Source organism: Papaver somniferum, chromosome 9 (genome assembly GCF_003573695.1).
Source record: "Papaver somniferum cultivar HN1 chromosome 9, ASM357369v1, whole genome shotgun sequence".
NCBI lineage: Eukaryota > Viridiplantae > Streptophyta > Magnoliopsida > Ranunculales > Papaveraceae > Papaver > Papaver somniferum.
The window spans coordinates 80,639,680-80,656,446 of record NC_039366.1 but is presented as its reverse complement, the minus strand read 5'-3'; the positions used below and the strand labels follow the sequence as shown (position 1 = coordinate 80,656,446).

The 16,767-nt window shown below is 36.5% G+C and overlaps 1 protein-coding gene across 1 annotated transcript; it reads right to left on the bottom strand.

The window, feature by feature from the left end:
- Positions 1–11,066: 11,066 nt before the first annotated feature.
- On the bottom strand, positions 11,067–16,347 carry LOC113313599 (protein STRUBBELIG-RECEPTOR FAMILY 2-like). The gene is made up of 17 exons (XM_026562391.1): positions 16,161–16,347; positions 15,815–15,947; positions 15,360–15,492; positions 15,146–15,217; positions 14,980–15,045; positions 14,831–14,902; positions 14,682–14,753; positions 14,458–14,529; positions 14,299–14,364; positions 14,128–14,193; positions 13,677–14,008; positions 12,959–13,221; positions 12,595–12,860; positions 12,347–12,494; positions 12,115–12,254; positions 11,854–12,010; positions 11,067–11,517 (listed from the first exon to the last, which is right to left on the bottom strand). The coding sequence occupies exons 2-17, from the start codon at positions 15,915–15,917 to the stop codon at positions 11,272–11,274; spliced, it is 2,274 nt and encodes a 757-aa protein (XP_026418176.1). The 5' UTR covers positions 15,918–15,947; positions 16,161–16,347; the 3' UTR covers positions 11,067–11,271.
- Between the last annotated feature and the right edge of the window lie 420 nt (positions 16,348–16,767).

The window sequence follows — 16,767 nt, the reverse complement described above, 5'->3', positions numbered from 1 at the left end:
CCTCATTTGGATAGGGGGAACTCAATTACTAAGGGGAACTCTACTAATAAGGGGTACCCTAATTTCTATTTACACCTCACGGCTATTGGCACCCCCGGATTGGCTAAGGGCAATCCATCCTCTACCTTTCAAACAAGGAATTTGGCGGGAAAACAAGCTATCACTTGCATGGAAGTTTGGTCGGATTTCGGGAGTGATTTTAACGAGACTCAATCCCCGATTTGGTTTGCTTTAGTCCTGTTAGGAAAACACAGGATGGGTAAAGGGTTTCAGCTCGAAAAAGAAGGAAGTTATGGTCATGCACGATATAACAGGGGACGAGCTATAAATATTCTCGACTTTTGTGGATCGGTATTTGGACGAGATTTTTGAGGAGTTTGTCTTGGATATTAACTGGCATCAATATTGTACGACAATACAGGGTTGGTAACACTATTTGAATCGAGAAAAGAGGAGGTACACATCGATTTGGAGTTAAACAGAGAGTTGGGTAATACTCGGGTTTGTTTGGATCCCTGGGTTGTATTTGGTAGAGAGATTTTCTATGAATTGGATACATGTGATCTTGTTACATTGAAACAGGGTCGGAGGTGTTTACAGATCGTAAATAAAAAGGGAAGTTTACCTACTTCTCTCAACTAAACAGCGTACGCAGAATATCACGGGTAGTTGATTTGTTTTTGGTATCTACGTTGAGGAAGGCAATAGAATATATTCTGTGAGATTTCAGTCTATCTTTAGGAGCAATTGAATGATTCAGATGACGCGTGAAGAAGTCTAATGAAGGAAATATCCGGAACTTGGGAGAAAAGAAAGGAGAGGATTGTATCGAGATTTTCTGTCCCTGCTGTGTATATATAGGTTTCTAGGAGTCCCAAAAGGGGGGATAGAGAGTTTGGGGGTGAAGCAGAGGAGACGTCGGAGCTGCAGGAGAAGTTGCAGAGTATCTTCTCTACCGGTGAAGAATAAGACGAGCTGAAGAACATAGGACCCAGTTGGACAGTCGCAGAAACCGTGACCTATACTTTCAAACTCAATAGCTTTGTAACAATTTTTCCAACAATTATTCAGAGTTCGCAATAGTCTGTTAGGGTTCTCTGTAACAGTGGGTTCTGTAACAATTATAACTGTTACAAACACACTGCTTTATACCTCTTCTTCAATAAAACACCTTTTTGAGCTATGGATTATTATTTTGAGCGTGTTTTCAACATGAGGAGCTAAAACCCAACACTGGGATGACGGAGGAAGCCATTTTCTATGCCTGTGGTAAATTTATTTTTTTCCTGTATGACTTTTGCACTATTTTAAATTGATTCATGATTTTTTTTAATTGATTGTGGTTTTGTTTGATGACGTATTCTTGGTCTTAGTATTTTTGATACGTCATGCTTGTGATTTACAGTCAATCTTTTATAAAATCTACCTTGGAAAAGAATAAAGAGTCAATATTTATTATGTTATGAGCTATAATTGTCTGGAATTGATAGTTGAACCACATGAATATGAGAATCGGTGGAATCTTGAGTCTCAGTACCTCTCGATATCGTGACAATCGTGTATATATATTTTCTTTGTTTTTATTTTTAAGTCTTATCAAGTCCGAGTTGAACGAACTTTACTACCACTTTCAAAACTACATCAAATTTTTGGCGCCGCCGACGCGGACTTGTATTTAGATATTTTTAGGTTTCTTTTTATTTTTAATATTTTTTGTTCTTTTTTACGCGTTTTGGTATTTTTTGATTCTTTTCAGATTTGGAGCGAAGCTACAAGGGAAGAAAAAGTGTTATAAAAGGAAAGCATCGCCAAAGAAGGAAAGAAAAGAGGAATCCGAAAGGAGTGAAGAAGAAGATTTTGTATATAGTTATTTGGTTTTATTTTTAGAAACTTTAAATAGGGTGTTACTTTTGTAATTTTTCTTTTCCTTTTTGGACATTTTTATTTTTGGACTTTTTGGACATTCTTGGACATTATTTTTAAACCCTAAGGAAGGGTCAAAATTAAATATCAACTGTTTGTAGGGAAGGACGACAGTTACGATACTGTCTCGGCCCCTCGGGTTCGTACACTGACATCGAAGTCGGTGGCCTGAGTCTACTTCAACGGTTCATCGCCCGTCTGGTACAGGAGGTAAGATTATATCCACCCACGAATCCCCTGTTAGTGGGTTTTATTTTGTGTGACAACTCACACCCCTGCAATAGAATGTCGAACTGGTATTACAATAGCCAATACAACGAATATCAGACTGAGTTTCAAAATGGACGTTACTACTTTGACCATAGTGTGAATAATGGTTGGGAACATCAGCCTTTTGAAGGTTATGGTCCATACCATGGTGAGCTCAATTACTATCCACACGCCAACCGGTCATACGAGAAAAATTCCTCTCTACTAGAGTCAACACGTAAGTTAGCTGAGTCGACACGTAAGTTAGCAGAAATGGATAACTTAGTTATGGACGAAAGCAATGCAACGAGTGAACTTTCTTTCCTGGATTCAATCAGGAAGTCATGTGAGTCGACTCAAAATATTTTGTTAGAGGCCCAGAACATAACTGCTCTTAATTTCCAATATAGTGTTTCCAATAGTACCTTTGAAAATGAAGATAGTTATTCACATAATCAAGATGACGAGGATAAAATTGGTAACACTACTTGTTTAGATGAGGTTCAACCATTTTCATGTTATTATAATGATGATTATGATGAGGATAGTGTTGATGGAGAATTTGAAATGAGTAGGCACAGTGATCTTGAATTTGTTACTCCAATTGAGCTTAATAATGATAATGTTTCTAGTTCAAATCCAAATAATTTTAATAATTATTCACCTATTCAAAAGGACGAGGATTTGACCAGAGATACCCCCATTTTAGACGATGTAGTATTTCCTTTTGATTACGAAGCTAATAATGGTTTAGAGGAACGAGTTTTTCTGAGAATATTGTTTCAGAGTCTATCGATTTAGAAACATTAGTCTTAGACAAAGAAAGTGAACTCGTAGAGATGAGTGAGGATGAACCTGACTTAGAAGAATCAATTGACCATTTTCAGGAATCATATGACCTTGAAATTAGGGAAGTTGTGACTAGTCTTTCTAGAGACACTGAAAACTCTAAGTTTGGGGGTGATTATCATTCTCCATGTGCTTTAACTATTAGAAAAGTCCCTCACTTGGGACTTGACATATGTGCCTCAACCATTTTACAAGATTATCTTCATACACGTTTTCCTGAACCTAGTGATGTCCATAAGGAAGTTCAGTTGTTAGAAACCCATCCTCTGGTTGATGTGGTTTACCCAGGCTATGATATCCAGATTGACTTTGTTTTCCCATCAATTGTGGGAACGTATGAGTTTCATATGTGTCAATTATTAAGTTTTGGGACTAAACCTAATTACTTTAGGAGATTAGGTTCGACACATTTGTTTAAGGAAGACCACCACTCTCATTGTGGTCAGCTGTGTGAGTCAAAACTAATTGACTTTAAGGATCCACAATTATTCAGGTTATTATTATGTGCTTCTAAGTTTTTACTTGAGTTTTTCCAGACTCTGATACCTGAACCGGACCTTAGCTTTGAGGAATTCCAGCGCATGAAAATATTTTATCTAGACCCTTTCATAGAGCCTGAACCTGAACCACAGCTAGATGTAGTTGTCTTAAACATGAAACTAGGCAAGGGTACACTTTATTTGTTAATTTTCTTGGAATGTTGCCGATTTCTTTTACTTGTGATAGCTCTATTTGGTTTTGATGACCCACAGATATTTCGGCTATTACTTTATGATACGAGGTGATTAATCCTTTCTTATGTCTGGCTGAAGACGTTAAACTTAGCACTTCTTGGGAGGTAACCCAATCTCATGCAACACGGTAATATCTTTCCTTATCTATTTTGATTCAAATGGTAACAGTTTCTCCTTGTTCATGCTTTTAATTTTATCTTTAGAACATTGAGGACAATGTTAGATTTAAGTTTGGGGGTACGGGAGAAACTTTTTAGTTGCAATAAATAAACTCCAGAGCCTGGAAATATATGCATATTAAGGATTGCACTAACCAATCTAAGTGGATGGAAGTATTTTGGTTGTAGGAGTTGAGGAACCAATCTGATTAGATGGAAACATCTAAAGAGTCTATTCATAAAAGCACAGAGCTCAGGTGTTAGAAATAACATGCTAGTTTTTCCATATCTCGTTGAGTCCTTTTCACTTCTGTTTTTATTTTTCTTTTTAAATATGTTTCTAAGTGATTTGGTGGGGCTCACGATTCAAGTTGTTACCACTGCTAGGGTGAAATAGAGTGATTGAGATACCACAAAATAAAAAAAGGAAAAAAGGAAAAAAAAAGACCAGGCCACCAGACCAACCGGAATAAATTCAATAAAGTCGACCACTGGAACCCTTGTATATGCCAGTTGTGTTGACCTAGATTAAGGATTACCGACCACTGGTTCCCTTGTATATGCCAGTTGTGTTGATATTAGTCAGACCAGTATCTCAGTCATTAGGATAGGTTTATTTTGGCAGTGTCCTTCAGACAGATATGAGAAACACCATTCACCTTAGTCAACATCGAAAACCATCTATGTTTTTCTCTATATCCATCTTATTGATCTATCCATGTGATAAGTTTGACTCCGGATATTGATGTCCATAGTGTGACTATCTGAGTAGAGCTCTGTGACTTATATATGAATTTTAGTATGCTTGAGTGCAAACTCGTGTACGACAATTGGAATTTCGCATCAGGGTACTTCCTCTTATAGTCAATAAGTATGCCAACCAAGGAGATTCTTTAGTGCCTTCCAAGGTTGTGCGTAGATAGTTAGGGTCTGGAGTAAAGGTTATGTGGGTATATCTCTTGTAAGCCCTCCTGAGACTATAACTCGGCCACTAGGGAACCTAGGGGTTTAAAGGCTTGTTGCATACGCTAAATGCAACCGACGATGCCTGCGACAGTGAGTTAGGATTTTATTTTCTAGATTTGATTTGCTCGAGGACTAGCAAATAATAAGTTTGGGGGTATTTGATAGACACATGTATGTGTATATTTTGAACTGAATTACCCATATTGTTAGTACTCGATTTTGTGTTTATTTGGTATTTTATGTCTTAGTAGGTGTTTTTGGATAAGTAAGCTTTTGCGGCGAAATTGGCTCGAAAAGTGGTTTTTTTGCGATCGTGGGAGAAAATTACTAAAGACACCCCTCATTTGGATAGGGGGAACTCAATTAATAAGGGGAACTCTACTAATAAGGGGTACCCTAATTGCTATTTACACCTCACGGCTATTGGCACCCCCGGATTGGCTAAGGGCAATCCATCCTCTACCTTTCAAACAAGGAATTTGGCGGGAAAACAAGCTATCACTTGCATGGAAGTTTGATCGGATTTCGGGAGTGATTTTAACGAGACTCAATCCCCGATTTGGTTTGCTTTAGTCATGTTAGGACAACACAGGATGGGTAAAGGGTTTCAGCTTGAAAAAGAAGGAAGTTATGGTCATGTACGATATAACAGGGGACGAGCTATAAATATTCTCGGCTTTTGTAGATCGGTATTTGGAAGAGATTTTTGAGGAGTTTGTCTTGGATATTAACTGGAATCAATATTATACGACAAAACAGGGTTGGTAACACTATTTGAATCGAGAAAAGAGGAGGTACACATCGATTTGGAGTTAAACAGGGAGTTGGGTAATACTCGGGTTTGTTTGGATCCCTGGGTTGTATTTGGTAGAGAGATTTTCTCTGAATTGGATACGTGTGATCCTGTTACATTGAAACAGGGTCGGAGGTGCTTACAGATCGTAAAAAAAAGGGAATTTTACCTACTTCTCTCAACTAAACAGCGTACGCAGAATATCACGGGTAGTTGATTTGTTTTTGGTATCTACGTTGAGGAAGGAAATAGAATATATTATGTGAGATTTCAGTCTAGGAGCAATTGAATGATTCAGATGACGCGTGAAGAAGTCTAATGAAGGAAATATCTGGAACTTGGGAAAAAAGAAAGGAGAGGATTGTATCGAGATTTTCTGTCCCTGCTGTGTATATATAGGTTGCTAGGAGTCCCAAAAAGGGGGATCGAGAGTTTGGGGGTGAAGCAGAGGAGACGTCGGATCTGCAGGAGAAGTTGCAGAGTATCTTCTCTGATGGTGAAGAAGAAGACGAGCTGCAGAACATAGGACCCAGTTGGACAGTCGCAGAAATCGTGACCTATACTTTCAATCTCAATAGCTTTGTAACAGTTTTTCCAACAATTATTCTGAGTTCGCAACAGTTCTGTTAGGGTTCTCTGTAACAGTGGTTCTATAACAATTATAACTGTTACAAACACACTGCTTTATACCTCTTCTTCAATAAAAACACCTTTTTGAGCTATGGATTATTATTTTGAGTGTGTTTTCACCATGAAGAGCTAAAACCCAACACTGGAATGACGGAGGAAGCCATTCTCTATGCATGTGGTAAATTTATTTAATTCCTGTATGAGTTTGGCACTATTTTAAATTGATTCATGATTTTTTTTAATTGATTGTGATTTTGTTTGATGACGTATTCTTGGTCTTAGTATTTTTGATACGTCATGCTTGTGATTTACAGTCAATCTTTTATAAAATCTACCTTGGCAAAGAATAAAGAGTCAATATTTATTATGTTATGAGCTATAATTGTCTGGAATTGATAGTTGAACCACATGAATATGAGAATCGGTGGAATCTTGAGTCTCAGTACCTCTCGATATCGTGACAATCGTGTATATATGTTTTCTTTTTTTTTATTTTTAAGTCTTATCAAGTCCGAGTTGAACGAACTTTACTACCACTTTCAAAACTACATCAGCAAGTGTCAATGAAAGATGAATATGTGGCTTTGAGGAAAAATGATACATGGGATTATGTAGAACCAGAATCACACATGAATATTTTAGGTTCCAAATGGGTGTATAAGATAAAACGAAAGCCAGATGGTACTATTGAAAGATTATAGTCTAGACTAGTTGCTAAAGGATATTATCAACAAGATGGTATAGACTATAATGAGACATTTAGTCCCGTGGTTAAGGCTACAACTGTGAGAGTTGTTTTGTGCATGGATTTAGCTTATGGTTGGCAAATAAGACAAATGGATGTTAGTAATGCTTTTTTACATGGTTATTTAGATGAAGATGTGTACATGACACAGCCACAAGGATTTATTAATCCAGATTTTCCCTCTCACTTTGTTTGTAAACTGAAAAAGAGTTTATATGGATTGAAACAAGCTCCAAGGGATTGGTTTCATAGATTCAGTTCTTTCTTGATCAGTTATGGTTTTCATAAAGAAGTTTCAGATAATTCAATGTTTGTTCTTTCTTCTCAACATGGCATGCTGGTTTTGTTACTTTATGTGGATGATATTATTTTGACTGGTAGTTCTTCTGTGTTAATTGATGATTTGATTGGTTCTCTTAAGAAAGAGTTTGCTATGAAAGAATTGGGTCGATTGGGTTATTTTTTGGGAATTGAAGCAGTTATAGGGTCTGATACAATTGTTTTAACACAGAAAAAGTATACTTTAGAGTTGTTATCAAAAGCAAATATGCTTGATAGTAAACCCTGTACTCCAGTTACAAAAGGAGCAAGAGTTTCTGTGCATGATGGTGTTAAATTAGATGATGTCAGTGGATATAGAACTATTGTTGGTAGTTTGCAATGTTTGACTATCACCAGACCTGACATCTGTTTTTCAGTTAATTATGTTTCGCAATTTATGCACTCTCCAACAGATATTCATTTCCAGATAGTAAAAAGAATCTTGAGATATGTGAATGGTACACTGGGTTTAGGTATTACATTGAAGAAAGATACTTTACAAACTTTGAAAGCCTATTCAGATTCAGACTGAGCAGGGTGTCCAGATACAAGAAGGGTCCACTTCAGGGTTTGCAGTTTTCTTGGGAAATAATTTGATTTCTTGGTGTTCTAAAAAAGCAACCCACTGTGTCTAAATCTTCAGCTGAGGCTGAATATAAGTGTATGTTTGTTGCTCTGCAGAATTAAAATGGCTTGTGGATTTACTGTCTGAATTGAAAGTTACAATTCATACTCCTACATTGCTTTGTTGTGACAATACAAGTGCTTTGTCCTTGGCTTCTAATCCTGTTTTTCATGGCATGACAAAACATATAGAGATTCAGTACCATACAATAAGAGAGCTGGTGGAGCAAGGATTTCTTCAACTTCAACACATTGATAGTGAAGACCAAATTGTTGATATTTTCACAAAAGGGTTGTGCTCTCCTACATATTCCAGATTACTACAATCTCTGATGGATACACAGTTGCAGTCTCATATTATTACAGATTCTTCTCAGGACAGTTTACAGTCCTCTCCAATTACTTAGCTTTTTCTTTTTGATGGTGCTCTGTTTTCAAACTGTTATTGTGCCTCTATCAGTTTGAGGGGGTGTATTAGACAGAGTGTATGTCTGTCAAGTCAACAATAGTGGCTTGACTTATCTGTGTAGTGTAAGTGTGTGAGGAGTTCGTGTGAATAACATTACATTGGTTTTGTATTAATACCAATGATTGTCTTCTTTAAAGAATTATCTTTTCTATCAATAATATCTTAAAGCTTTCTCATATATTGCATACTGAAAAATACTGCAGTACATATATGGCATACCGAAGAATATTGATTTGATTTTTTTATTTATTTTATAGTTTTATCACTTTTTTGTTTGATCTAGAAGTACATATATGGAATACTGAAATAAAAGTGTGCAATTTTGTTTTTCACAGATTCATTACTTATTTTTGACAGGAAATTGATTTTTAAGTTATGAATCAGCAGTATATATATGGTATACTGAAAATTACTGCTTTGGTTTTGCTATTATTGTAGTTTTATCTTCTTCTTCTTTTTTTAATCCAGAAGTACATATATGGAATACTGAAATAAAAGTGTCTCAATTCTGCTTTTTCATAATTCATGACTTTTTTTTGACATGCAACTGATTTTTAGATTATGAATGCAGTAGTACATATATGACATACTGAAAAATACTGGTTTGATTTGGTTTTGGATTCTCTGAAATCGATTTCTGAATGTTATAGCCTAATAAATATTGAACCTTTTTTTGCAGGTGGTGTTTGTATGAGAAATTAAAGGAGAAATGGGAGTGTGGGATACAAGTCTATTGCTAGTTTTTTTTTTTTTTTAATAGTTTTATCATTTTTTTGTATAATCTAGAAGTACATATATGGAATACTGAAATGAAAGTGTTTCACTACTGTATTTTTATAGATTCATTACTTGTTTTTGACATGCAGTTGATTTTTAGATTATGAATCAGCAATACATATACGGAATACTGAAACATACTGCTTTGGTTTTGTTATTGTTTATAGTTTTATCACTTTTTTTGTTTGATCCACGAGTATATATATATATATTTGAATACTGAAATAAAAGTGTTTGATTATGTTTTTCATAGACTTATTACTTGTTTTTAACATGCATTTGCTTTTTAGATTATAAGTCAGCAGTACATATATGGAATACTGAGAAATTTGTTGTTTCACACGTATTTAGTAGCAGGGTATAATAGTCATTTTCTTGATTCAAAAAACTTTGGACCTTAGGATAAGGATAAAATCCGGTTGGACCCTGCTATAAATAACTATATGGGCCTAGGACCAAACAGCAAAGTTTCCAAAAAGTAGTCTGTTTGCATACCCGTTTGCATACTTTTCTTGTCTTCGTTATTCGATAAAAAGCTTGTTTTAGCCACAACTTCTTCGTCCGAACTTAGAATGACCTCATTCTTTTTGCATTCTTTTACGATTTCAATTATCTTCAATATGGTGATAAGAAATCCTAAATTTGAATGAATTAATCTCGGTCTTTGTCCCGTCTCTTGATTTTGAGCGTTTTGCTCCTTTCCGTTGCACCTCTTCCACTTTTCTTGGACTTGTGCACTTGGATACTTGGAATACTTCTCTTCTTAGCTCTTTTTAGCACTTTGTAGCTCCTTTTTGGATGATTCACCTAATATAAACACATAAGAGAAAACAAGAGTAATAATATGAAAATATGCAAGAATAACAACTAAAGCAAGTATGGAATGGACACTAAAATCATATGAATTATGCACTTATCATAGAACAAGTGAATTTATTCTAGGCGGAGGGATATACTCCAAAGGTGATTGTCACCTACAAGGAACAAGCATTGTTGAATACAATAGCGAGAATTTAATATTCGAGTTGCAGTATTTCTATTGGAACGTGGAGCTCCTATATTAGGTTTCTTGAAGATATCAATATCAATATCTCGAATTAGGGCAACATTCTATAACAAAATCATGTGGAAAAAATTGGTTGATGATTCTCATCGACTTGTAAGTTTAATATTCAACAGGGGAAAGTTCATTTTTTCCGCAGTCAAGTAAGTCAAGACCAACTTTCCCTATAGGAAGTGGCTTTCCCCAAACAATTATCATGAAGTTCATTTTTTCTTCCCCAAACACTAAAATCATATGAATTATGCACTTTTACGGTTGGAATTAAAAGAAAACTGAACGTAAAATCGGATTCTACGGTTGGACTTAAAAGAAACCTGGACGTAAAATGAGCTTTTACGGTTGGAACTAATCCAAACCTGGACGTAAAATTACATGCAAATAAAATTCTATGGTTGGAATTAATCCAAACCTGGACGTAAAATCACTTCTAGTTAAAGGGTAATCTAGACATTTTGTATATGTGTTAGGATATCCCATAACCACTTTTTTGGACATTAAGAATCCAAATAAAACCCCTCTATTGGAGTGCGACGCCCCAATAATAGCCTTCTTTATTTTACCCACTACAAACTGAGGTTCATTATCCCAGTTGAGATTTCCACTTATCTGATCATTTTTCGTGTCAGATTGAAAATCAAAAGAGAATTACTTCATATAGAAAAAGCCAGAGAACATGGTGCCAACTAAACTTTTAAGAGAAGGAGAAATAGATGGACAGACATAACCCTTTTGATCATATTATCAACAACGGATATACAAACTGGATACTTGTTGGTTCGTACAGTTACATCATCAGAGATAGAGTGATTGCATATGAAATAACTCAACAAAATGTTGAATTATATAAGTTTTACAGGCACCGTAAAAAGTAAGTAATGGATGAATGAATTAAGACTACAGAAAATGTGTAGCATGTGACACAACAGTAAACAAACTTTAAACCTCCACCCATTTTAGATACTTCCAAAGCTCAAACTGCAGAAACATAGCTAGGTACAGGGGAAGAAAGGAAGCCTGTGTAAGTGGTGTGGTAGGATATCTCTGGTAGTGCATAGTCATCCACTCCACCGCCATCATAACCACCAGCGACACTACCACTAACGCTACCAATACCACCTCCTGCAATAACACTCTCTGCATCATCCAAGTTCCTTCCGACCAAACAAGCTAAACTCTCTACAATCTCTGACATTGTGGCCCTGAACCCTGCTTCTGGCTGTAATGTTTAAGTTGCCACAGTCATGACCACGCATACAGAAGACATCCAAATACAAGCAAGAAAGGAATATATTAACAGAAAAGAAACCATAGCTTGACATCTAAGACTCGTAGATTATTGACATGAGGAGCTCAATGGAATCATAAATTGGGAGGGTCAGGGTCATTTTTCTCAGCAAATCGAATTCTTCTCAGAGTAAAAACACAGAAGGAAGCTCTCGCACGATGTTTTATATCTTATAGAATGTACAAAAAGCACAAAGAAGTTCCTCTTATAGATCATGTTCATGTTAACGTTTATGTATAAAAATCTGCGGGAATTGATAAACTGTACCTGAATACAGAGAGTGACTATATCAGCAAACTGAGAGAGAACCTTAGAAGACAAGTCACAGACAATTCTGGAATCAACCATCTCTACCAAATCTTCATACTTGTGCATACGATACGATGCCCATCTCACCAGATATTGTTCCCTTTTTGTTCTTGTACTACATCATAACAAACACAGCAAAACACCCCACAGTCATGCCACAGAAGGTGAGAAGGAAATGTAAAGAGGAAGAAAAGAAAGGAGTAAGTTCTTGGGCCTCACCTGTCAAAAGGTTTCCTTCCGGTCAGAAGTTCCAAAAGAATCACCCCAAAGGCAAAGATGTCACCCTTCGGGTTATCCACCCTCCCTGGACCGTTGTCTGGAGTACTATAGCCCAAGTAACTAATTGCCAGTTCAGAGGCCTATATTTGATGCAAACACATTCTTGATCAATGCCATATCTATCATAATAATAAGTATGAAAACTTGGATTTTCTAAAAATTAGGTACTTGCCTTAAGCTTAGTATTATTGCCAGTAAAGGGCTTTAAAACAGCAAGACCAGAGTCACATAGACGAGGCATGAATTCATCATCAAGCAAGACATTTGCAGCCTTCAAGTTGTTGTGAGCAACAGGAGGGGAACTTGTAGAGTGTAAGTAACTGGTTCCAGCACATCAAAGGAAAAACCATCAAAACCTACAACATAATACTTGAGGAAAGACTACTTTATCGAAACAAACAAGCTGAAGGGAATACTTACTCCAGGGCACGGGCAATACCAAGTGCAATATTCAAGCGAACATGCCATGGAAGCCGATGTTGGTCATTGTAGTGAAGCTCATTCTCAAGTGACCAATTTTTTACATACTCATAAACAAGAATATGTTTCCCGTTTTCAATACAATAGCCAGTGAGCGTTACAATATTTGGGTGTCTAAGACGGGCAACATTCTGAATAATATTGAAGAAATGTTCCTCCTCGTGAAGAGATAATGCTACTGTATCAACAACCCTTGCAGCAAAAATCTGTGGAAAACCAGCAATGATGTCTCATCATTTGTGTAAATCCATAAGAACCTGTGAGTATCACCTTATCCTAAATATTATAAATCTGTAAAATTTACCTGGCCATCAGTGAACTGGGCCTTGTAGACAGAACCAACGGAGCCCTCTCCTAGAAGATTATCTTTGCAGAAGCTGTTTGTAGCCAACTGTAGCTCTGACAAAGTGTACGTTTTAGCAACTGGTTGATTTCTGCTTTGTCTTCTTCTCTTAAAATCTTCTGTCTGGTTAAAATGAACAGATGCCGCACGCCTTAGACGGGCAACAGGAGGAGATGCAACCATCATCAAGCTTAGGTGCTCTTCTGAGTCAGCAAAGGAAGATTCTGGATAGAAGTGCATAAAGAAGAGACTAAGTGAGTATAGATGAAGTGGAATGCAGAAGGTAACTCAGTGAAGTGAACTAACTTCCCTGCTGGTCAGGGTGAGGGTGAGTTTCCAAAATCCTCAATTATGCCTAGCAACAGTTATTGGATATCAAAGAGAGATTGGCCATCCTATTACCACTAAATTTAATATTTTTGATTTGTTGCATAGTACAAGCCATCACAAGACTAGCTAAAAACGATTAACGACAAGCAAGACAAGAATAATGAACTTAGAAAATCCAGAGACAAGGTCAAACACACTGAAGATTTTCTAAGGAATGGTGCACGTCATTCTATTCGTGTATCTATATATACTTCTAGTTGTACTCATTTATATTATGCATGGGTTGTAGGCAAGGAAAGTGTAAAATACTAAAAATGCATAAGAATAAAAGCTGAAAGTAAGATCTCACCTATTACCGTGGCTGTACTGACTGGGGTATGATATCCGTTATGGTTGTTCTCCAAGTTTTCAAGCTTGCGAAGATGAGATCTTTTGATTTGGATTGCAAGGAGGGCTGCTGCGCAGGTTGCCACTAGAGCTACTCCACCGACTGTAAATGCTATTGCTCCAGGAGTCAATTTTTTTTGCTTCTGTTTACCTTCTCTGGGAGCAGGATAGTTCTGAATGGCATTTGACTGAGCTTTCGGGAAGTTCTCGACATTCTGATCAGTTGGGATAGTGTCAGTTGGGAAGCTCCATGGAGGGTAGTCAGCTCCTATTTGGAATGCATTTTCGCTAATCCTGGTAAAAATAAAGGGCACCGAGTACATACTAAGTTTGTATATAGCTATGCTATGTTGTTTAGTAGAGTACTAAAAGACATACAAAAAGAAATAGAATTTAAAATTCGTAAATCTTACCATAAATTCGGTATATTTTCAAATTGCTTAGGAATAACACCACTGAAGTGATTATTTCGAATGTCGCTGAAATTCAACAGATAAAAATTTTAAATTAAAATTGCTATAAGAAAAGAAAATGCTTAAGAAGAGGTAAAAGATTAAGTAATAGCAACTGGGATTGTCACGTACAGATCAGTGAGTGGGAGATAAGCTAGAAAGACTACTGATCCTGTGAATTGGTTATTCTGTAGGAATCTGCAAGCATACAAGAACTCTCTTATAAGAGTGGAAAACGAAGACAATCTGAAAAAAAGTGAATTAAGTTAAGTTTGATTATTTGCTACTTACAATCCAGTAAGATTCGTCAAACTTCCAAAGGAGCTTGGGAGATCTCCAGTGAAGTTGTTATATGATAGATCCCTGTAATTACAGCACAGTGAAAATTTGAGTCAAGGGTATATCACTAAGCTCAAATATGTTGTATAAAGAACACTACAAATTTAGGACCACACACACAGGTCTTTTGTTCAGTTTCATATAAGCACCAAAATGACAAGGTTAAGAGACTATACATTTGTTTTAGATTCGGAAGACCCATAAACACATTGCCTACTGGCCCCGATAAGGAATTGTGAGATAGATTCCTGCACACAGAAACAGCATTTAGGACTGCCATATGGGTAAACTTAAATGTTGAAGCAATAATAGGTCAACAACTTACAAATGCCGCAGATATTTCATTGACGTCAGGGAGAAAGGAATATTCTGATTGAAATTGTTGAACGACAAGTCTCTGCGAGTTTAGTAAACAGATGAGTCAACTACGAAGAAAAGATGGATATGCAAGAAATGAGAGGTAAAAAGTCTTACATATGTGTGGCATTTGGAGGTAAAGATGAAGGAATTTCTCCCTCTATGTGATTGAAGCTAACATCCCTGTAGGAAAAAACCCAGATAAGAGAAGTATGTAAGCTTACATGGAGGTTAATATAACTCAAAGACAGCTATCATTTTATATTCTATGAAAACTACTCACAACTGCTTCAAATTAAAGAGGCTGAAGAGATTCCCTCCTAGACTCCCATTTAGCTCTAGTCCATTTATTTTACTGCTTGACAGTAGCCAGGAAAATGTTATTTTCAACCAAAAAGATACCAAAAGCTACAAGGGCATACAATTAAAATGAAAGATCCAGGCAAATGTTAGTTTGAAAGGGCATACAATTAAAATGAAAGAGTTGTTAGCATTACATGAACATAACGGAGGATCCAGAGCATGAGATCCCTTTCCATGACTCCTCACAGGGATCCCCTCCATTGAGTTTCCAGCCATCCAACTGTGGTGGTTGGTTCAGTGATTTATACAGATCTTGGAGAATGGTGACTGAAAATTGTAAAAGCAGTTTAAAACAGTGAGTTTCTTCAACAAAATTATAGGGCCAGTTTTTGGCTAAAGCTATGGTAGACACCAAACCAATCTTCCACTATGAATTCTAAGCAACTATAAGCATATAAACTGTATGTTCCTCACAAATTTCACCAAGAAAACTAATGAACCAAAAATTGCTACATGAACCTTGTTTTTTGACATCATACAAGAAAAGGAATCTTCCCCTCCAAAAAAAATCATCACAAAGAAACATCTGAAAAAGGCATGAAAGACTGAAGAGTATAAAACGAAAATAGGAGATGAAAGTATCAATTACCGTCAGATGGATCAGTTAATGCAGAAGCTTGAAATATCAGAATTGTCGAGAAGAGAATTGTAACAAGTAAAACCCACAGATAGTGTTTATCCATCTTCAACATTCAGAATTACAGAGGCAGTAATTCAAGAAACTGCAAGAACAAACAAGAAAACAAGAATGCAATCCATTAATTACAAATACTTGAAGAATCAAACGGAGACCTAGAATTCACACACAAAATTGAAGTGGTAACTAAGAATCTTTAAAGCAGTAACTGAGAATCCAGAGAAAATGCAACCAAGAAAGATAAAAACGAATCAAAAACACCCAAAAATTACATAAAATATTTCTTGTAAATTCGTACCTGAGTTTTCTAATTGAACCAGACTTGAAGTTCTTCAAGAAACCAGTCGTACACGAGAAACTTCTTCAACTAAAGAAACTTACAATCTAGGGTTTCACCTCGAGAGTTGGGAGAGGGAGAGAAAGAGAGAGAGACGGAGACGGAGACGGAGACGGTGAGATGCAATGTCGGTTCAGAGAGTAGGGTTAAGAAAGAGAGAGAGGGAGAGTTGAGAGAAGAGTTTATAAAGGTGAGTGGCAGCGTAACAGAATTAGTAATGCTCTGCGCTCCATTACCCAAAACGGTTAGTTGTTCCAAGCGCTTTCCACTATAACAGCTGTAATATCCGAATGTGCACTACTTCCCAGTGAAAATACGCCACGTGGAAGTTCAAGCCAGAGGATTCCAATCCAACGGTTGACATCGAATTAATTGCGAGAATGAATAACAGGGTTCCAGAAAGTTCTCAATCACTATTCACTCTCCTCTTTTCGTCACGTTAGTATATCTATCATATCGTTAACGTCATCTCCGAGTTCCGTTTTTATCGGATATATCTGAGAGGAAAACTTAGAAGAAATGGAAATGTCAATGGTGTGAAAGGAATGAATTATAATGAATTATGTGA